The sequence below is a fragment of the Parasteatoda tepidariorum genome, chromosome 1 (assembly GCF_982258835.1).
Source record: "Parasteatoda tepidariorum strain Cologne lab strain chromosome 1, Ptep-v5.0, whole genome shotgun sequence".
NCBI lineage: Eukaryota > Metazoa > Arthropoda > Arachnida > Araneae > Theridiidae > Parasteatoda > Parasteatoda tepidariorum.
In genome coordinates, this window is record NC_141755.1 from 85,687,697 (window position 1) to 85,711,197 (window position 23,501).

The following is a 23,501-nucleotide window of genomic DNA, read 5'->3' on the forward strand; positions in this document are numbered from 1 at the left end:
CGATTTTCTCTAGTGACGTCACTTTGGCGCAAAGCTCGCACTTTTACCTCAAGAACGGAGCGTTCAGCCTTACTAGCTCTAACTAATATTGGATTATTTCTTTTTGCGAGATATTCTAAGACATGTTATTTCTAAGTTACTACCATGTTACTAAGTTACCTAAGTTACCTACCATGTTACCTAAGTTACTACTAAGTTACTACCTAAGTTGTTACCATGTTATTTCTAAGTCTATAAGTAAGGCTAGTTACATATTATATTCTAAGACATGTTATTCTAAGACATGTTACAGTTATTTTCTATATTGACTTTCCTCAGTTTTTGCAGTGAATTTACAAGAATTTAAAACTTTTATCGAAATGCCAGTTTGCGCGATTGCAACTTGCAAAAATTCTGATACAAAAACAAAAGGAAAAAATATAATTTTCCGCATGTTCCCTAAAGTAAATGAACAACTATGTAAAGAATGGATTCCAAAATGACGCAGTTATTGCTGTTTTAACAGCAATACGTTTATTCTGACGTTAAGAACTTTTATAAAAATTCATTATCTAAATAGAAACCGCCTCGTTACTTCAAAAAGAAAGGCAGGTGAAAAGAATTAAAAAATGGATATAGTCAAAGAAAATTAAAATGTAAATAAAAAGTATAAATAAAATATATAGTATATAGTTGAAATTCTCCTAATTTCATAACATATTTTTTAATGTAGTTATTCTAAATATTTATGATTTTATTTAAAAATTATATTCTCTTCAATTTAAATATCTATAAATTATATCATCGTAAATTTAAATATCTATAAACAATTGTAAAATTTTTAATGTCATTATGAACCTAAATTATTATTTTGTTTCAGTAATTAGCGTTTAAGGTTGATGTTTTCTAATAATTAAGTATGAAAAAATTGCTATTAACGACATATTTTAAAATCAGGTATTCTAAATTTAACTCAACTTATCGTTATAAAAGAATATGTAGACAAAAAAAGTGTCGATATATGATTTCATTTTTCTTAATAATTAAAGTTAAAACTGAACTTTTTGAAATAAAGTATTTATAGTGTCATTTTCGCCAGCTAGTAAAACATTTTTATAAGTTTAAAATGGTATTTTTTTTTTTAATATAATAACCAAGAATGTTTTTTTGAACTATGTTTATGAACGGAAATAATGTGTTAATTACGTAAAGTTTGAAAGCTAATAACCAGAAAAAGTCTAACTTATTTTTACAAAGAGAAAGATGCAAAGTTATCATACCTTTGCTTGCGATCTCCGAGATCTGTGGACACAGTGACGTCATGAGGAGGGAAATCGTAGCTTCAGCTCTAAGAGCGAAGTGAACTAGCCCTTCTATTCTCTTTAGCTCTGAAGCTAAGATGCATTTACTTTATTCGTGAATTATTTTATCCAATTTTGGCTCACGTTTTGAAACCACCAGATGACAACAGCTCCAAACAGCCTATATAACAGCCTACATTTGTTGTCGTCTGCACGCTGCTGAGCATTCCACAGAAAAAGACGTTAATTGTTATAAAAAGCTTATGTATGTTTTTAATTGTATAATAAAGATAATTTTGTTCTCCTACGAGAATTTGCATAAATTTGTCAATTCTGTTAAATAATTTTATAATATTTAATTTCTATTCGTTTTGGTTTAGTTAAGCCTAGTTCGAATTCCTCTTAATATTCTCTTTGTGCGGAATGTATGTTTGATTAGCAATCTAATTTTATTTTAAGTATTGTTTGTAAAATATTGATTATCATAATCAGTTGACTGCTCAGTTCAATGATGTTTCTTTTCTTCAGAGCATGCGTGTGCCTTTCCATCTGATCCCATCAACGGGCGTTCGAATTGCACTGAAGCAGAGAATGGAGTGTTCTGCTCTCTCACATGCAACGAAGGCTATGGATTTGCAATGAAGACACCACCCTTCTATTTCTGTGCGTACGATGGGATATGGCAACCGTCGGAGTACCTACCTTTTCCAGACTGCTCAAGTAAGCTCTCAATTTACTTTCCTTGTTTTTGCATTATGAAATAATATCGTTGGCACGTGAACTACGACAAAAAAACACGAATCTGTCATTTTATTTTATTTTATAACCGTCGTCAAACAGCTGACCCGAATTTCGGGTTTACGACTGCTAATGCTCAACTCCGTAGTCGTGTAATTTTGAGCACAATTCAGAAGACAAGCGAACTCTTGGATCAAGTATTGGGCGAAATTTGCCTTCGTGGAGGACTGTTTGATGGAACTAACCCTCATTTGCGTTACATGGAGAGGAAGACCACTAGACGGCAAAGGGACTCTAACCCATGATCTATCTACCACTGAGGATATTTCACGTCAGCACTGTGGTCGGTGCAAGCCGGATGCAGATTCGTATCGATCAGCCATCGCTGGTATTCGAACCCGGTTCATCTCATTGAAAGGCGAACGCTCCATCCCCAGTGTCATCGCCGATCTGTGCATTTTTATTAAAAATTATTGCACGCTTAACCTATTACGCTGAACAGACTTGCTACCTATGTCAAGAATCAAGTTGCTCTTTTTTTTCTCACAAAATCACCAATGACCTGCTTGTACAAGTCCGTAGGCAATTACCTCATAAATAAAAATGAAAAAAGACATTAGTGGTTCGCATCGCAGAAATATGAAGGATTTTAGCGATTTCTCGAATAATTTACATCTCGCAATGAGTTGCTGTCAGCTGCAGGGGTCTGTTTAGAAGAAATTTGGGTCCGTTAACGGACCCTTCACAAAATATCTTTTCATAAAAACGGACCCTTCACAAAATATTTTAACTTAAAAACGGACCCTTCACAAAATGATTTTTCTTTTAATCGGACCCTTCACAAATTTTTTTTATCTTCATTATTATTTTGTTAATCGAATAAACCCTTTCCAGGGCAGAAAACAAGAAAGATGGATGTAAACGAATTAAGTTTTGTCTTCGGCAGACGATTCTTCCATTATTCGTCCGAAATTAATATTCTGCTTTCAGCAGTATAGGCTAAATACCAAACATTTGTATGTTGCATCTCTAATTTAGAAGGAGCAATTGTTGTTTATTTTTTAAAATTTAATTTTTTTAATTACAATTTTACAGTGTTGAGCATACTCTTGTATGTCTTTACAATTTAAAAACTCCTTGAAAAATTTTTTTTTTTGCAATAACGGACCCTATTTGCACAAATTCATAAAAGCGGACCCTGGTTGAAAGAATGTGAGTAATTTTTTCACAATTTCACGAAAAACGGACCTTTCACAAAATGTCTGGACAGACCCCTGAGCTGTTTTGGTAAGCGTATATGTGAATTTCTTGCCTACCCAAGTAAAGTTACGTCGCGACTTTCTTTAAAGTCAGAATAACTTTAGTAATAAATTGCGTTATTAAATCATTCCTTGTCATCCTCAGACTTCACATTGTAACACACAACAATGGTTGCAAACTTGTGCTTTTTGCGCTCAATCGCAGAACCTATTTATCTACAAATAATCCCGTGCAAGCAATATTTGTTTTAAAATATTTATCATTTCATTTATTTATGGTCGAAATAATTTTTACCAGTGAAGTCTACAAATTTATACTGCATTTCAAACGTCAAAGTACAAAAAATTTGAACGGAATTTGACAGTTAGTTCTCAAGAAATAAATATTTTTAAAAAAAGCAACTTTTTTTAAAAAATTTTTCATGCTTTGAAATTTTACGGGTGTGAAATTTTAGTCATTAAATCATAATTTTTTTTAGATATTCTGCTTTTTTCTGCTTAATATAAAATATTTAATGTGTTATGCTCAAATACTCAATTTATCTTGGATGCGACGTGCTTAATGGAAACTCTCATCTTCAAAAATTCGCCGAATACCTTCTTACAGAAAGAAAGATATTTCAAAAATCGAAGTTACAACAAATGGTCACCCTGTGGGCCTCCCTTATGCCTTATAAGTTTCACTTTTTAAGATCTCCTTACCTCCCTCCCTTAAAAAACATTAAGTGCTTCAGTAACTTTATCTTTCTCTTCTTTTTTCCTCTGCATCTTTTCTTCTTTTTTTTCTCTCTCAAATGTACTTTTCTTTTAATCGAAACCATTTTACTTTCAGTTGAAACTATCCAAAAGCTTTTATGTGTACTTTCAATGAAATATATCAATTCTTATCTAAGTTTGTCTTTTTCATTTGAAACGAATTGCTTCATTTTGTTTTAAAACATAGAAAAAAAGTGCAAAATTTTGTAACTCAACTCAATGAAGGTATTGAAGATGAGGCTTTATAATATCAAGCAGGTCAATTTTTTTTCTCCTCTTACCTTTTTTTCAGTTCCTTTCATGTCTTACGAATATTTTTTGTGAAGTTTATTGAGTGATTTTAATCAAAAACAGTTTATATATTATTTTTTAATAAAAATACTAAATCCAATTTTTTTACTTTTTTAAAAATATTTCAAAACCGAAACAAGTATAAATATTTAAGAAAGAAAAATTAAAAAGAACCTTGAAGTTTATCTTTTAATTTTTTTCTTCTTTTAGACATTTAATTGTCATATTTATAAAAATGCGATTTAACCACGCAATGTTTTTTTTTTTTAAAAAAAAAATACTGTAGTTAATGGATGATAATCAATTCGTATCCTAATAAGAATTATTGTAAAATACAGCTATTCTCAAACGAAAATTGTAATCTTATACCTTTAAGGAAACTAAAAACGATTACCGAAAGTGTTAGATACAAAAAAAAATTTTTTTAATCTTATATTTTCTTTTCTTCTAACTGTTACTTAAAACTTATTGTTAATTTTTTCTGAAACTTTGTTTACAGATTTCTATTTATGTTACCAATATTCTGTTAAAATTTGAAAAGGATCGAGTATTGCCGTTCTTGGAACCCGAAGCCGTAAAATACGTAATTTTTTCTGAAACTTTGTACACTATTTATGCTACCAATATTCTGTTAAAATTTGAAAAGGATCGAGTATTGCCGTTCTTGGAACCCGAAGCCGTAAAATGCGTAATTTTTTCTGAAACTTTGTACACTATTTATGCTACCAATATTCTGTTAAAATTTGAAAAGGATCGAGTATTGCCGTTCTTGGAACCCGAAGCCGTAAAACACGTAATTTTTTCTGAAACTTTGTTCATAGATTTCTATTTATGTTACCAATATTCTGTTAAAATTTGAAAAGGATCGAGTATTGCCGTTCTTGGAACCCGAAGCCGTAAAACACGTAATTTTTTCTGAAACTTTGTTCATAGATTTCTATTTATGTTACCAATATTCTGTTAAAATTTGAAAAGGATCGAGTATTGCCGTTCTTGGAACCCGAAGCCGTAAAACACGTATTTTTTTCTGAAACTTTGTTCATAGATTTCTATTTATGTTACCAATATTCTGTTAAAATTTGAAAAGGATCGAGTATTGCCGTTCTTGGAACCCGAAGCCGTAAAACACGTAATTTTTTCTGAAACTTTGTTCATAGATTTCTATTTATGTTACCAATATTCTGTTAAAATTTGAAAAGGATCGAGTATTGCCGTTCTTGGAACCCGAAGCCGTAAAATACGTAATTTTTTCTGAAACTTTGTACACTATTTATGCTACCAATATTCTATTAAAATTTGAAAAGGATTGAATAATTGGGGTATTGCCCGTTCTCGGGGGCCCTAAGCCGTAAAATACGTAAATCCGAACTTGCGACTTACAAGCAAACCCTTGTGGCAACTCCCTCACTAACCAATTCAGAGGATTATCAAGTCCAGACGCGGATGAGTTTCTTGATGTTAAATTAATTTATATATGATTTCTCCTGCAGGTGATATGTATTTTGCCCGTCTTATTTTATACCTGTCCCACTGTTCCTCTCTGATTTCTACATATTATTTTGCAGTTGTTTTCTTCTCCAATGCCATTTACAAAATTGGAACTGTCTCTGTTACTTCCGAAGGACAGGGTCTCACGTGCGAGGATAACTTTCTGTTGGCCCAACTAGAAAAGCATCTTGAAAGAAAAATATCCAACAGAGTGAGTGCTGAGTATTGCTCATTGAAATTGGATTATTTTTAAAGAGATTTTGGCTTTTTTAATCATCGAAGTTTAGGAAATTATAATATGTTTTTTTTTTTTTTTTTTTTTTTTGCAACAACAAGGAGTACGGTTTTAACTGTTTCAAATGGCCACTGCACTTTTTAAATTTTTTTAAAATAATTTATGAATTTACTGTTAAAAAACATTAAAGTATATATTTTTTAAAAAAACTTGATGCATTGTAGTAAAATTTATTGTGCGATTATTTTACTTAAACCTAACTATTAAAAATGCTAAATGCTAATAATTATCCTAATATAGCTAATTAAGACCCTAAAGACAGTGTAGTTTCTAAAACGGTTTGAACTAATTAAACTTATATTTAGGCCGGGATAGCCTGGTCAGTAGGGCGCTGGGCCCATGTTCGAGAGTTCGTGGGTTCGAACCCCGCCGTCCGAAGACTCCCCGTGTAGTTGGTGACTGATGCACGTTAAAATTCTGTCGAGTCGCAAAGTCCTCCATGTTCCCATAACAAATCAATACCTCTGGGGGTACTGGATCGGAGATTGATCGTTCTCTGATTCAGGTCAAAAATACGATCTGTGGATGAATGAATGGATGTATTAATGGGTCCGCCTTATAAACAGGCGTGACGTATGATGTGGCAGAAGTCGAATTCTTGGCCATAGAAAACAAGAATCGCACCACTGAAAAACAAGAATCGCACACTCTGCCTTAAATTTGCTCGGTTTCACAAAGCAGGCTTGCCCGTGTGACAAGTGACATTAGAACCAATCAACCAAACTTATATTTTTTTAACAAAATAAATCAATACTATAATGTTAATTCCATTAGAAAAAAAGTTTGAAAATTTTTGTTTAATTAAACTTTTAAAAACAGAGTGCTCATCAGAATAAAAAAAATCTTTTTTTTTCCAACAAATTCCATAATCGGTCCTCTGTTAGTAAATAAAAAAATAAAAAAATGCTTCTTCAAAAATTTAAGTTTCCTCAACCCAAACAAAATTATAAAAAGGAAAAATTACAAAAAAATATTTCGCTTTAAACAAAATAGAAAAATTATACAAAACATACTTTCAGTTTCAAAAATAAACCTTATAAGAAGTGAATAAAGGCTTTAAAATGTATACAGACCGTGTAACACCGTCTTACATGATCTTTGGTTTGTGCAGGTTAGCCATGTTTGTCGAAATAATGTCATCTGCGAAGTTGAAAACATGATTGCAGAATGTGAAGAAGAAAGAGACAGTAAGTATTTTCAACACTTATCCTTACAATTTAAAAAATGCCTTTAATGAAAGTTTTCGTAAGCAAATACTACTTATTTTAAAATTTTCCTCCACTTCTAAACAGAACTTGAAGAAGAATCCAATTCAATATTTTTAAGAAAAAGACGTTCATTCCATAACAATGCCAAGCGCATGTCCAGGTTCAAACGAGGCGTCCCAATGCCTCATCTTCTCGCCAAATCAAGAGCCATGAATCGAACCTCTTCTTTTGGAAGTTTCGATTCTCATCACATGGAGTCACCCAATCTTCTAGACAGAAGCAGCTTGTCGAGTTTTGGGACCTCAGGATATGGTGTCACAGAAAGTGTGACTCAGTTTGATGTTGGAAGTATTGGATATCCCCGAACTGGACAAGATATTCGTCCGGAATTATCTGGTGTTACCCTAGTGGAAAATAATCCAAACAAGATTGAATTAGAATTTTACTTGAGAGGTAAATATGGCATTAATTGAATTGACTTTTGTTTTAATTTTTAGTCGATGTAAGAACACTAAAAATCAACTGTCGAAGTTGTAATTTTCAACTGTTGTAATTTTAATCGGATTCAAATACTTGTTGCCACATTTCATTCATTTGCATAATACTTTTATTTATTTCTAATTTTTTTTATTCTGCTTTATTATCTACTTTAAGTAATTATTCAGGGTGCTCTGTAAAGACTACCTTTAATGTGTATTTTTGGAATCCATATCAAAGGTGAAAATAAAATAAATGAAGTGGGAAATTACAGTAGAGAAAGGCGAATATAATAAACACTATACAGATGCTTAAAGGTGTTACTAAAATTCATCCCTAAAATCCTTGTTTCCTCCAGCAATCAAACTTGTCTTGTTTTTCATTATATTCACCCTCCTGTTCAGTGATTTGTCCGATCATGTTACTATTTATGTTTTTTTACTGGCTTAAATATTAATTTATGACCCCCTTCTGTAATACTTATTAGCTTTCATTCCTGATAAGGGTTTTAAAATGTACATAAAGCGTGGTTTTTACGGAACACTCAGTATATTTTAAATTTATTTTAAATAATGAATAATTTTATAAGCAGGTGTCAAGTAATACAAAACTTAAGATCGGAAATTTTCAAAAATATGAATAATCAGGATTTGCCAACTGCTGTATTTCAAATAAGTTTAAAATTTTTTTGTTTATTTATAAAATGATTCGCTTATTCCCTGGTACACCGACTTACTACTTTAGTTAATTCTCTGATTCACTTATACTTCGAGTCACTTATTCGACGGCTGACTGGTTCACTGAGTCGCTGAACCACTCTATTGATTCCTTCCTATCTTCGTCATTCTTTGCTTTCTTAATTCACTTACCATATCAATTATTAGTGAAATTAAACGAAGACCATTTTAAAAATAACCACGTGTAATATTAACATATTAGACAAGCACACGAAAAAATTTAAACAATGTCTTGAAATCAAATTCATCAACAAAAGAAGAAAAAACGTAATAATAATGAAACAAAGTGACATGACTCTCGCTATTGGTTTAATGCTTGCAAAGGGTAAAAGCCATAATACACCCTTTGACAGAGTGTGTATCGTTTTTAAAAAATGCTTAAAGGTGCTAATTTTCAATTTTCGTGCTTTATTCATTGGGTGTTCTTAAAAAAGTGCTTAATTTTCCCTTTACCATGTTGATTTTCGCCACGTATTATGCAAAAAGACATTGTTCATATTGTTCTATTGAACGTTTTTACAATTAATTCAACCCCTATCTATTTCGGCGTATCGTCGGTCCTTAGCGTATGAAAACGCCATTCGTTTTATGATTCAAATTTTCATGATTTTTGACAATTGTCAAAAACTATGCCAAAAGTTTTTTTTTTTTTTTTTTTTGACATGACGGTTAAATCCGGATAAAACCGTCAATTGTCAAAAACTTGCCAACCCTGACTAATTATATTTTTTAAAAGTGCTTAAAAATATGTTTGAGTGCTTAAAAGGTGCTTATTTTTGTTGAAAAATTTGGCTACGCACCCTGCATGATTAACAAATGTTTATAAACACGCTATAAATTATCTTCTTATGTATAGAGGTAGTTATGGAGTGGCTTTAGGGAGAAAACACCCAGAAATTTCAAATTTTGGTTCATTATTTTAATTGAAATTATTTTAATTGGTTGATTATTTTAATTGAAAAGCAGCAAGCAAATTAATTTAATGTTGAAGACAATGATACATTCTACCCTCTTTAGTACAATCCCTCATCCTTTCATTATAACGAAATTCACATGCAATCCCGTTTGCTGTTCCATAGACGCATTGTTATTTTAACGTTCTTCAGAACGCCTGAACTGAAACGTTCATTCCAATAAAGCAAACGAAATTTTCTTTCATTTTCGTAAATTCTCGGATAATTACTCAAAAATTAGGTGTAAGACATTTTTTCTCTTTTATAACTTTTCAGACCACTATTTCTTTCGATGTCAGCGCTCAATAAACATGAAACATCTTTTCTCAATGAATGAAGAGAGAGTGACTGGACCACCTATTATATACCGATGAGATCGTGAACGTCATCTATGGTTTAAAAAAACTGTGACATTTGGGTTACTTACAGTTATTGAGAATTTGAAGTGTGTATTGCAAAGTCATTCAAAATTCGGTGTTTCCTAAATAATCACAACCTTTCAAAATTTCGTTTTAGAAGGTTTAATATTTTCATCAATCATATTTTTCTTGTTTGAAAATTGTGTTCACTCTTTTTGCGAAGTGTTGTAAGATGTGGTTTATTTTGAAATAAAAGCAAGTGGTTGTTTTTTGGTTGTTTTTAGTTTCGCTCGTTCTCTGGACGTATATTATTTAGCGAAAATGGTTGCAACTATTCAGTGTAATGCTATATGCTTAGAGCGAAAGTTAACAGTTTTAAAGGATGTGGATAGAAGAGTAACACAAATGACTAAATTATTTAAGATTCCGAAAAACACTTTGTTTAAAATATTTAAAAATCTTGATGTTATTCTAAAGGCATAATAGCAAAATGTTCTAATTTCATAAAATTTTCATGAAGCAAAATTCAAAATCTAGAAAAGAACAGTGAAACTATGCTCAATATAATAAGGTGTCTTTTAAAAAAAATGTAAATGTATTTTTAACCATTAATATTCTATATTAAATGATACTTTTACCTTACTGATAAAAAAAAATTGGTATCGTAATTTTATTTAACTTGTACTTGTAAAGTGTTTTTTGCTGAAATAAACGCAGCATTTGTGAAATATAAGAAAATATTTGCACTTACTTAATGTAATCTTGGTATAGCGACCTTACGCTATAACATCCTTTTTCATTTTCGTAAGCTATACAGCTACGGAGAACAACACCGTACTGCTGCTTATTTAAAAGACTTGGAGAAGCGTTCAAAGACTAAAAAGTGATATCCCCTTCAGCAGGGCAGCTAAACAAAATCTCTTAATTCCAGAACAAAAAATGTTTAGATTAACAAATGTTTAGATTAAGAAATGTTTAGATTAAGATTCAGACTGCCTTTACAAAACTGAACCCTAGAAAAAAACATTAGAGTTACTGCACCACTGTTACTTGTTATCATCTTTAATATTGGTGGTATTTGATGTTTATCATTCCAACTACATACGAATTGATTTTTCAAAAAGGAGGGGGGAAACTGTAAATTTTTTTTAATTATATTTTATTTTCAGGAAAGATGGCCGAGAACTCTGAAGAAAGAAGGGAACAAAATTCTCTTATGCACAGTGTTCAAGAGGCTATGCAATTCTTGCAAGATGCAGCATACTCTGGGGAGTTGGACATCTCGCTAGGGAACAACAAACTTCACGTAGAGTATGTTAAATTCGATGAAGATGAACCAATGTTCGTTTGTGAAGCAGGAACTGTAGCTCAAGGAAATATTTGTCGTAGGTATTTCTACTTTTACTTAAATTTTATATTTATTTCTTACTTTACTGGTGAGCAAAAACTAAATTTTTTTTTTCCATTGTAAAGTCGCGCTTCAAAAGTGTTCTAAATTGACACGAATAATATTACAACATCTCTTAGACATACGAACATGAGAAAAGCGAACAAAACTAAACAAAAAAAATCAATGGTTAAAAAGAACGTTATTGAAAATTTAGCTTTGAGTATAATTGAGCAGAAGACCGAAACTCCCATGTGGTGTGTTTGGTAAGGAAAATCCTGACTTGAGTAGGTAATTATCACTTCTTCCTAACTGCTATTCCAGATTTACGCTTCTGTCCATGTTGAATTCAATGTTATCAAAGAACTGTTTACGTTGTTTATGTCTCTTTCTGTTAAAGCATCGATAGTGGCCCTGGAACCATTGCTGGTGGCTGTCAATTTCCATCACTGTTCCGCTAGTGCTAAATTAGATTTATATCTGGGTACATTTTTGAGTGACCTATTCGCTGAATATCGCATTACATTTCTTTTTAACAACTGTTCGGCAGCCACTGTATAATGAATGTGTAGCTTTGTTGCCCATGGAGAAGAAGTGGGGACTATGGGGACCCATAGTACCTCTAAAATGACGCGTGTCAGGGAAGAGAACCTCGGTACGACCCTGTACCTGTGCTTGAACCACCTAAGAAGATATGGAAGCTAGTACAGATAATAATCACGATACTTCCCAAAACGAGAACATTGTCATCTCCATTACAGGTCTTTTCGATGATATTGAAGAGTTAATTTCGTGTTCCCAGCTTTCTCTCGATAAGCAAGTTACATTTCAAAAACCAAAAGTCAGAAGAAATCTACTTTATCCGTAAAGAGTGCTCGGCTTCATTGCTCGTCTTTTCTGTTCTTGTGATTCTAGCGCCACAGAAATCGCAGTATCCGACTAGCAAGTAAGAATGGTGCACTCTGTACTGGTTGTAGTGAAAATAGATGTTTGTTTAGTCTTCTAATATCGGCAAAATGCGATATTGATTGTCCAGATTTTGTTGCCTGCACCTTGAGATTTTTCCAGCAGTGTGCTGCCTGTTAAATCTTCTTTTTGAGGCAATGTACCAATAGTCCGCCACCGTGGATGAACGTGGACGACCACTACTTGGCCCTCGGAAAGCTAATACTGATGTTTAAAATGTTCTCCAAGCTCGTGAAATGATACTTTAAATGACCCCACTCCGCAGTCCCACTAGTCCCACCTTTACTTTTCTCATACTTCTCCATTGATTCGAAATCGGGCGAAGTAATCTTTTTATCGTTAATAGAAAACTATTTGTTTGACATATCACACTGAGGCAGTAACTTCATGTCGTTTAAATTGGGATACAGTGTTCAATAGCTTTTACGGAAATGCTAAACATACATTTTCAGCGTACTTTATACTCTTCCGACAATCGCCCACTATGTCATACTGCCACTATGCGCATGCCGAGTAGTACTTGACCCAAAGTTGATCGGATTAGTCCTTCTATTCTTTCTATCTGCTCGTTCCGCTGCTTTGTTGCTTTTTTAGTTGCGTTCTTAAATTTTACTTACGAGTGTATGTAGGGAGGGTGAATTTTAAGTATTAACCTTGTTATACGTTCGTTTTTGAAAATGCGACTTCGTGCGACTTTTTGAGGTTCAAGCAAGACAACGGACGAACTAACAAAATCCTTTAGAACCCGATTTTTATTAAATTAATACTTCCTAATATTTACACTTAATAATTTTTTGTAGTTCTTTTTTTTTTACTTAATAGACGAAAAAACGGTTTATTGTGAAAATAGTAAGAAAATGTATGAAAATTTTATAATGATCCCAAACCCGATGGGACTGTGTCCGTCTTATTTCTAATGAACACTTGCATTTTTGCAATCACTAATGATAAATGTATATCAACCAAAAAGGAAGAAACCTCTAAATCTAAATAAAATTTTTAAATTGGTCTCAAAATTTAAAACTATAGATATAATTTTGACCTGACTCTTCTGAGCTGTCATTACACATTGAGATCAATTTTATCATCTAATATATATAATTTTCTTACGTGGCTCCCAAATTTTGGCTGAAGTACTTTGTACAACTAAATAAGATTCCTTTCACAACACTTAAATATTTACTTTATTTTCTTCATTTATAGAGAAAACAGTCGGCAAAGAATTCTGTTAGGTTAAAAAACATTTTGCTAAAAAATAACAAATTCTAAAAAAAATAAAAAAATAAACAACATTCGCGATCGCAACGCTCGAGTACGCCGTCTAGCGGGAGCCTGTAAATATCAGACATTAACTTATCACGTTTTCATTTGGTTCCATCAAATTCATTGACAGAATCAGACGCCATTTTTTAGCAGCAAATAAGAAGCAAAATTTCCCTAAGGAAAAGGCCGAAGAACTTGAAAAAAATCTCCAGAATATTAGTAAATCTTTCAGGAACAGAACACGCCAAACATTTGAAGAAAAATTCCTGAATAATTTTTAATTTCTATTATCAACAAACTTCCAACTGATGACTTCCGATTTCGGATACTGTTACAGATGTGCGTATTAAGGTAAAATGCATTTCTTCTGTCTTCAATTCATTACGAATTAAAGTGAAGTCAACATTGCTTTCGTCATTCCAGTGAATAAATATGAATTCAGAACATACAGAATTGTAATAGTTATAGCATATTCTTCTTCGTTATAGAATAGTAAATATTTCTGTATCCATATAATTCGGAAAACAACAATAAAAAATTATCCAAGTTACTTGAAATAGTGCCATTTGTGCTGATTCTTAATTAATTTTTATCGTTTTCTTGGTAAGTATTTTTTAGTTTTGAAAGAATAAGTTCAACTAGAATTCAGCTATTCTGTTTTTAGCTACATATTCAAATTCATATCAATTATAAAATTTTGCTGTGTAGTATGTTATCTAAAAGTAATGAAGGGATAAACTATGTATCTTCTATTTGAGAATAAAGTTTTCAAACAAGGAACTTATCATTTTGGAATTCTCCGGGAATTATAAATCAGGTAAGTGCAATGATTTTTACAATAAAAAATTTGCTTGTAAATATTTTTTTTTTCATTTGATGATGGTTCTCTATAGAATGGTTTTTTACGTCTGATTAAGAACTATAAGAATAATAAAAAAAGAAACAATATGAAAGTTTTTATTTCAATGTAAAGAATTCTTAAAATCGTTTTTTTATCCTAAGAATTCTTTATTTTCCGTTTTTTAGTTTATAATTTTTTGATAAAAATTGTTCTCAAAATACTTTTTTTGAAAAATTAAATGGTATAACATTATGTGTTTATGTATACTTCTTGTATATTCCAATGTTTGAAGTAATATGATTCAGAAAAGTATGGAATAAAACGTATTAACACCACCGCCGCTACAGATTTGGCGGTTTTTAAGTGCCGCCAATCTACACTTAAAATTTTTGGAACAATTCATAAAATAAAACACTTTATTTAAAATCAAAATAGTCAATCGGATTTCGGTGGAAAATGAGCCGATATAGAGTTTAGCATAGACTCAAAACAATCATATCGCCATATGAACTCTGATAAATAAGATTCCAAATCAAATAACATTTCCAAAACGTACGTTTACTAAGATTAAGTTTCATGTTGTGGGAATTGGTACATTTTCGTTTTTTCGGTAAAATATTTCCCTCCTGAAAAAATAAAATTGCATCTTGTTTTGTTTTTGGCAAATCCCAAAGACGAATTTTCGTAGCACTAAAAATGGCGACAAAAAAGAATTGTTTTTTTGTTTTTGTTTCGTCAGCATTCTTTATTTTACGTTTCTTAGTTTCTAAATAATGATTTTTATTGAAACTTGAAATTTTTTGCTAAAAATTGTTGCAAAAAAACTTTGTTTACAAAATTAAATTTCATAAAATTATGAGGCTTATGTATACTTTTTGTTCATTTTAATTTTTGAAGTAATATGATTCTTAAAACTATAAAATGCGAAGTTTAAATGGGCCTTTCATGTTATATCATTAAATTTAGTAATACTATTTCTCGGGCATTGCGTTTTAACTCTTATAAGAATATACATATTTTTTTCTGTTAATGTACAAATAGTTTTCCGTTTTTTTTTTAGATATTCCTTCTCTAATAAAAAGAGATACCATTTTGTTTTCGTTTGCATAAGAAAGAATATCAAGCATTTTTCTTTTTTAAATTTAATTAGCCACAATAAAGAAGGAACGTTGCAATGCTACGTGCTACATTAACGACGTTTTTAGAGTAAATGAATGACTGTTCATATAAAAATCGCAGGTATTAGTCTCATACAACAACGCCCCCTATAGTTCGTTGCGATCGCGAATAACAAACATAAAAAACAAACTTAAAAAATAAAAATTCTGTTGCCAGCCATAGAATTTTTTGAAAGTTAACTTAGCAACATAAATCAAAATGACATAGAAGCGCAACTAGATCAAAATTAAGTGTTGTATCGCCTAGATCACCTGAGCGCTTGACTTAACAAATCCTTCAATTGGGTATAATATGAAAAAAACACAACTACTTCGATTTAGTAGGAACAACATATGACGCAATGCTAAACGAATGAAATTTAGTTGTTGTTTATTTAGTTATTGTTATTAGTAGTTGTTGTTATTTGTTTTAGTTGTTGTTGTTTATTTAGTTGTATTTAGTTTCAATAACTTTTCTTTATATTGCAATAAAATCTGGCGAGCAGCTATTTAAACGATCGAACACTTCGTTTGATTTGTGGCTTGAAGTTAGGCTCGCAGAAAATGCCGTTCATGGGTTAAATTTAGTAGGAACAACACAACCTGTGACGTAGGCTATATTATACCCAATTCTATAAGTGTTGTATCGCCAAATGCCCAAATTAACAATTGTGTTTTTAAAGAAATTCTATAAAAAGTTTTAAATAAACAACCTACTTCTACAACTGCTTCTTGAAGAACTTGGCTCATTGATTAAAAATATTGCTTTAATTTTACAGTACCAACTTTACTCCTACTTTCATTATTTCTATGACCCTCTTTCATTACATTTTACAACTTCATGCTAAATTTGAGGACTTTAAGTTGTTATGTGGTTGAATACTGACATTTAGAAATGTGTACATAAAAAAATAATATTTAGAGATTAAGAGTTGCCTCAGAAAAATTTGATTTGTTGACATTGAACTTAACAATGGAAACAATCGTTTTGTGAAAAATTAAATTGTATTGTTGACATCAAAACTAAAAATATTGTGTTTCAACTTAACAATACTACCTTAATTTATACTTTAGAATTGCTTCGGAGAAATTTGAATTGTTAGAAATGACTTAAACAAAAAGTTTTATTTTAACTGACAAATACTATATTATAATTTTAACTTTTTCTATGACTATACTCATTTTCTTACTCTTTTCTTTGTTTTTTATACATTTTATATTTTTGTGATAAAATAAAAAACTTATAGTTGTTATAGTCAGACTACTATTCATATTCTGAACACTGATGAAAACACAAAATGATGGGCTTCATCAACAATCAAAATTATATACATTTATTTTACAAATTCCATATTATTAGGGTGGCGCTCTTCAGAGAATTAAAAATACAAAATTATCTTCATCAAAGCCGATGCTTTACATCCGACGCTCAGTGGCAGACTACTATTTCATATTATTTTACAACACATGGCTTTAACCCTCTGGTGGGAAAGACTTTAAAACAAAACTTACAACAGTTACTTTTCTCAACAACTGAAATTTAGAATAGTGTGATTAAGAAAAATATGTGAACTGTTTGCAATTTCAAATTAATATTGAAATGTACAGGTTTAGAATTTTCTACAGGGAAAAGTTTTCGGAACTTCAGTATTCAAAAAAGTATACAAAAGCTAGACGTTAAGAATGTATCCAATGAGCGAGCAAAGCGAGCATTGGATTGCGAAGCAATCCGAAATGAACTGCGAAAGCAGCTCGGAGGGTTGGCGAGCCCCAACGAGCAGGGGGCGAAGCGTCCTAGTAACTAAAATTAACATACTTTGGCTATTTAATTTTACTGTTATGTTAGACAAGCGTTAAATGTTCTATAAAGGCAAATTGGGATAAATAGTTTAAAATATTTTTTTTTTAAAATTACCTAAGGATTAGTTAAAGGGCTGCACTTTTTTCTGAATATTAATATTTACCAAAATACTTAGATATATTATGAAAATATTTAATATCAATATTTTGGTTTTCAAAAACAGAAAAAATTGTCAAAACCCAAAACGTGCATGGAGCAGAATGGTAAAGACAAGCTATCATAGAAAATGTGTACAAATATTGTTAATGCAAAAAAAAAGTTTGTTCCATTTAGTTTTAAATAACTAATCGATTTTTAATCTTTTAAGACTGAGCTTGTTAACTTAGGGACACTTTAGAAATATATTTAAACATTATTTAACTACAAGAAATTTACATGCAAATAAACGAATTGTACTAATTATAGTTGCAATGTTAACAAGCATATATACTTTACCTTAGTTGCAACATCACAAGAATACAGGAATACGTGACGAAAACTACTCAAACAAACACTAGTTGATCAGTAACAGATTAATTTATTTGAACTAGTTTCCACTGGATAACAACACCTCTTTCCTACTGAAAAGTCATCAGACTTCAATAACTCGATGTGCACCGGGTTCCCATGTATACTAATAATTTCAATCATTTGATGACATGGCGTTACTTACTAAAAATTAGTAATGTTTAAGCTTGAGTTCAGCTTTTATTCAGATTGGCTCGAATTTAAACTTAAAAAATAAACAGTTCATTTTTCAAACTATATTTTTTTACTTTCATAGGATTTATTTCTTAATATAACAAATTATAGGTAAAAACAAAAAAAGTAACATAATGGCGTGTTTCTAAAAGATTTTTAGGAAATGTAAATAAATTATATTTTGCTTTGCTTCTTCCTCTCGAGCAGTTTTCATTTAATTTTATACAAATTCGGAAGTTAAAAATAGTTATTATAATAATAAGTTGTCCCATGAAACGAGATTGTTGTTGTTGTTAATTTACGTCGCACTAGAGCTGCACAATGGGCTATTGGCGACGGTCTGGGAAACATCCCGGAGGATGATCCGAAGACATGCCATGACAATTTTGATCCTCTGCGGAGGGGATGGCACCCCCGCTTCGGTAGCTCGACGACCTGCGCGCGAAGTCGAGCACTTTACGGTAGCACAGTTTAACGAGAACCAATACCGCACACCTTCGGTCCCTACGCAGACTGATCCAAGTGGTCACCCACCCGCACACTGACCGCAGCCAGTGATGCTTGACTTCGGTGATCTGCTGGGAACCGTGTCTTAACGATCAGTCCACTGCCGGACGAAACGAGATTGAATGCATATCTTTGGAAAATCGTTAAAATAAAAGAGAACACATGTGACTTCCTTAATGTTCATGTCAATAACTAAAAAATTTCCTTTAAATATTCAAAACTCGTTCATTACGTAGTTACAAAGTAAAGCATTAATAATGTCAAATTACATAAATAGATACTGAAACCTCTCTCACAGCTTTGATAAAATGCCGTAAGATGGCAGGTTGACTAGATTCTTAGCCACTCAGCTGCCGTTACTGTCACTTGATTCAATTGTTGTGAAGATGGCAACAGTAGTTTGCTTACATTTATTTTTGATTTAAATTTGTTGGTGCAACTTTTTCTCGAAAAAAGTTTTGAATTAAGATTTTAAATAATATTTTTTTGTGTAGAAAGTTATTCATTTTCATATTAAAATGGCAGCTAGTGCTCCGAGTTATGTTATGGATCAGATTGAAGAAGATGCGAGTGAATTACAATTTCCGAAGGAATTTGAAAATGCAGAGACTCTTTTGGTATCAGAGGTCCTTATGTTATTAGAACATAGAAAGCAGCAAAATGAAAGCGCAGAAGAAGAACAAGAATTGCCTGAAGTATTTATGAAAACTCTGAATTACTGCCAACGATTTAGTAGGTTTCGTAATCGGGAAACGATATCTGCTGTTCGAAGTTTGTTGACTCAGAAAAAGGTTCACAAATATGAACTTGCTCAGCTCGCAAACCTCTGCCCGGAAACTCCAGAGGAGGCAAAAACATTAATACCAAGCTTGGAAGGTAGATTTGAAGACGAAGAACTTCGTCAAATATTGGATGATATCCAAACTCAAAGAAGTTTTCAATATTAGTCATATCTCAGGGCTTTGAATTCCATTAAATTAACTATTCAACAGTTAATGACTATTTATTAATTGGCTAACTTTAAGGATTGTAACTTATTTATGTTGTGATATTTTTCTGTGTCTACTGGACATATCTAATATTTCTTTCATTGCTCTTTAATATTTAGAAATTATACTGTTAAAATGAAAATACTATAATTGTAAAAAATTTAAATAAAAATTTCTAAAGTAAAATAGCATGTTGTTTCTTGACTGATGCATTCAACAACAGTAATTTATTGATTTAATTATCCTTGATATTCGCTAAATCAAAAGTGGTCGCGTGTGGCACATGGTGCGTAGCGTTTTTAAAAAGTGCTTATTTTTGATTTGCGTTTTTTTGAAAGCCCTTAAAGGTGCTTTTTTGCATTGGGTGTTTTTTAAAAGTGCTCCCTTTTCGAAAATGAGATTTTCTTCTTTACCGTGTCGATTCTCGCCGCATATTATTTGTTGGGTTCAGTGAGATTCTTGGACTCTCATGTGCAACTCTGCGGCATTTTGCAAGATATTCTCAATTTTAGGCTTGATTTTGATATCGAACCAAAAACTCTCTTGATCATTTTTTAATGGCAAATATAATCAAGAAAAGAGTTTATAGTCAGAAACTAGTTATTTTATCATGCTCATGTAAAGTCTTTGAAAATTATTTTACATTTTGTTAATGTATATAGTGCTAGTGCTTAAAAATATTTTTTGAGTGCTTAAAAGGTGATTATTTTTTGTTGAGAGATTTGGCTAAGCATCCTATGACAGCATCAATAATGCATAAAAGATAAATGTGTTATTCTTAAGGGTTAAAAATTGAAGAAGAGTATTCTACTGACTAGCCAGTTTTCATAAGGACACAGAAAATAAATATAACTACTGGCTTTGTTGGTTCGAATCAATACAATACACTACAAATATAGACAATTTTAACTATAGACAATTTTACAATACAAGAATTTTAACTACTAATAAATACGCAATAGTACAATTCTTGAATAACAGAAGGTGAGTGTAAGGTATAAATTTATCGTCAAATATTTGCTATTTATAACCAATTCTGTCTTGGTCAAACAGTTTCAAATATATTGTAAATAGTTTTCGTGAAAAATGTACATTATAATTGAATTTGTCAAGACCCAGGCTACAACCCAGGAAACTACTAAACATTATCGAAGAGTTAAAATTCTTGACACCTGTAATTATTTTGATTATAAAGAAATGTTGTAATCACCTGCCAATAAAAAGTTTGCTACTTCTATTTATTGTTCTGGACACATTCTTTATAGATTGATTTTATAGTCACTTTAAATATCCTTATGCAAATTAGTCTATGGTGCACTTTTATAGCAATAACATATGCTGACTTTCTGAGACTGTGACACATGCTGACTTAGGGGAATTTTTATTGCAAAAAGGGGAATTAAAAAATTATACTTACTTGTGCAGTAAATAATTTTTAGTCTTTTAAAAATAGTTTTAATTGATTAATTAAAAAGGTTGATTTAGAAGAGGAAGGTTAATAACTGCAAGCATTCTCCATATGAGTTTTTTCAGTTCAGATAAATTGGGAATTTGTCATCTACTTGCATTATGTTTTTTGGAATATTTTTTTGTGCCATTAAATTCCATTCTTTGGTAAGTGGGGAATTAGGAACCATGAAAGCTTTGCATAAATTTGTTGATCTTAAAGAATGCTTTTTTTTAATGAATTCTATTGCAGAGGTTGTGTTCGTTTCTTTTAGGGCTATATATTCAAATAAATGTTATATGAAGATGCCAGCATGATTCACTTTGTCTATTAATATTTTCTGGTGCTTGCAAAATCTGTGTTTTAATATATTTTGGTACAGTAATTTAAATAAAAAAAGATTGCTACCTAACACTGTTTTTCAGCAGTTCAAATGCTAAAATAAAAGCCACTATTATGTTAATGTGTGTGAAACTTTTAAAAAAAATTAACATTTAAAGGTCTTTACCATTCTCTAAAATCGTTTGCAAAAAAGTTGGCATTTTAAAGATCTGTTGCATTTTTTTAAAAGTAATGTCCAGACTGAAATAATAAAAAAGTTGCTTTTATTTTTTTAGTGTTTCTTTAGTAATTCTATTAAAATATAATATTTTTTTGTATTCTACACATTTAGCCATTAGGAAAGGGATGTTTTAAAAGTTAAAATATTTACTAAAATTGTTTGAAGTAATTACTATGAAGAATTCACTGTATTAAGGATATTTTTATAACATTCAGTTTAATTTCTATAATGAGGTTTTAATTAATGGTTACCTTGAAGATGCTTTAATTTTTGGTAGCGATTAAATCTCCTTCAAGTTGAGTTCTTAACCTTAAACTGTATCTTGCAGAGTATAAAGCTCTTTAATTCTATTTCAAAAATTATAAGGGGAAATGTGTTGAAGGCTTTCTCATAAGTTTTTATAAAGATTACTTTTTATTATTATCAACTATTATTTTATTGGCAATTTAGAAAATTTTTTTAAAACAATGAAGCTTGTTTTAATCTTTTTAAAATTATTGATTTTTTGTTTATTAACATCTATTAATAAATAATCTTGAATAACTGGATAAATTATGTTGATTAATAATCAACATTTTAAATGTTGCTTCAATCATTTATTATCTGTATCCATTTTTTTTATGGTAGAAAGTCTTCAGTGTTTTTAATATTTAAAAAAATAGTACAAAAATTATCAGATTTATCTTAAAAAATATTGTGTATATCTGCCAACTACAAATGAAAACAGGTCCATTTGGTATGTTACTTTTTAAGTATATTGTTATGTCTAGAAGAATCAATTTTATTTTATGGTAAAATTTTAATTAAAAAAGTAAATAAATACTTTAAAGTGTTATAAAAATGTTCTGATAGACTTTATTCTTAGGTAATTGACCAGGCATTGCACATTAAGTGTTAGAATATTTTTTCTTTTAATTTGATAACTTGCAATAATTTATATGCTTAATCTTGCATTTATCTGTTACTAAGCAAATAGTTGAAATTATCATTCTGGAAAAATAAGTAGCTGAAAAAAACATGATTAGACATGAAAGTTTTTTTTTTGTCATTTTGCATGAAATAAATAATACTTTCTGTTACAGTGAAATGTCCGGTTGGCACTTACTTTAATGTTGTTTTTGAAACTTGTGAAGCTTGTTCTTTGGGTACGTATCAATTTTTAGAGGGACAGTTTTCTTGCGTTGTCTGCCCAGAAAAGACATCTACTACTACTGGCCAGTCAAAAAGTGTAGGAGAGTGTAAAGGTAAATCCTGCTGTTTCTTCCTAATTTATATTTTTTATAAATTGTCTCTATTTGCCTTGAGAGTGTGTTTTATAATTTCACATAGTAAATTAAATTAATAAAAATTTGTCACTTCCTTGTTTATAGGTGATTGACTCTTTCCTTATTTTATGATAAGTCTCATATATTTTCAAATAATAATATGTATCTACACTACTTTCAATTTTTTATTGTACTCAAAATCAAGTTTTTGAAGACCTGATGCATTTTCAATGTCCACTATTCCCTTAAGATAGTTAACCTTGTTTTTTGTGTACTTTTTGATTCTTGTAAGCCATTGATTAGTTCTTTTTTTGAAAAACATTTCTGAGTTTTAAGAAATTAAAGGAAAGAAAACTTGACTGCAACTACTTCTTTCATATTCTCCCTTGAGGAGAGTAGTAATTGCAATCCTGTTATAATTTTGGCGCTAGTATTATAAGTAATTGCAATTATTTTTTATTGTAACTTTTGTATTATAAATGTAATTATTAAAGATTTTGCTGTATTCACTATTACTTTTATTATATGCCTTCTTTATCTATACCTATTACATTGGCAAATAAATGGAAAATCGCCATTTGAAGGACCATAAATATTGTGTCTCTTGATAATGCTTTCATCAAGAAATAATTTAGACCTATAAATTGACGCATAATTACAATTTCACATGAATTGAACTTGTTAAAATATTACTTTTAAAAGAAATGATTAGATGCCTATTCTTTTGATTTAAA

At 30.8% G+C, this 23,501-nt stretch overlaps 2 protein-coding genes across 3 annotated transcripts in view; both read left to right on the forward strand.

Moving 5' to 3' along the window:
* The window catches only part of LOC107450057 (sushi, von Willebrand factor type A, EGF and pentraxin domain-containing protein 1), a 130,083-nt gene that overhangs the window by 65,885 nt on the left and 40,697 nt on the right, over nucleotides 1-23,501 (forward strand). For both annotated transcript variants that reach the window (XR_011636554.2, XM_043039731.3), the window contains exons 10-15: nucleotides 1,809-2,000; nucleotides 5,890-6,023; nucleotides 7,219-7,294; nucleotides 7,400-7,768; nucleotides 11,011-11,226; nucleotides 22,585-22,746. Coding sequence is in view for 1 of the 2 variants with exons in the window: in XM_043039731.3 (XP_042895665.2) it covers nucleotides 1,809-2,000; nucleotides 5,890-6,023; nucleotides 7,219-7,294; nucleotides 7,400-7,768; nucleotides 11,011-11,226; nucleotides 22,585-22,746 (1,149 nt within the window). In the remaining variant the exon portion in view is untranslated. The remainder of the gene's footprint in view (nucleotides 1-1,808; nucleotides 2,001-5,889; nucleotides 6,024-7,218; nucleotides 7,295-7,399; nucleotides 7,769-11,010; nucleotides 11,227-22,584; nucleotides 22,747-23,501) is intronic.
* LOC107450061 (DNA-directed RNA polymerase II subunit RPB4) lies at nucleotides 18,883-19,679 on the forward strand. Its single transcript, XM_016065767.5, has one exon. It carries the CDS (start codon nucleotides 19,023-19,025, stop codon nucleotides 19,449-19,451), a length of 429 nt encoding a protein of 142 aa, XP_015921253.1. The 5' UTR covers nucleotides 18,883-19,022; the 3' UTR covers nucleotides 19,452-19,679.

Bases quoted from the DNA above. Each gene is read 5' to 3' on its own strand.
- LOC107450061 (XM_016065767.5), top strand. From the start codon at position 19,023: ATGGCAGCTAGTGCTCCGAGTTATGTTATGGATCAGATTGAAGAAGAT.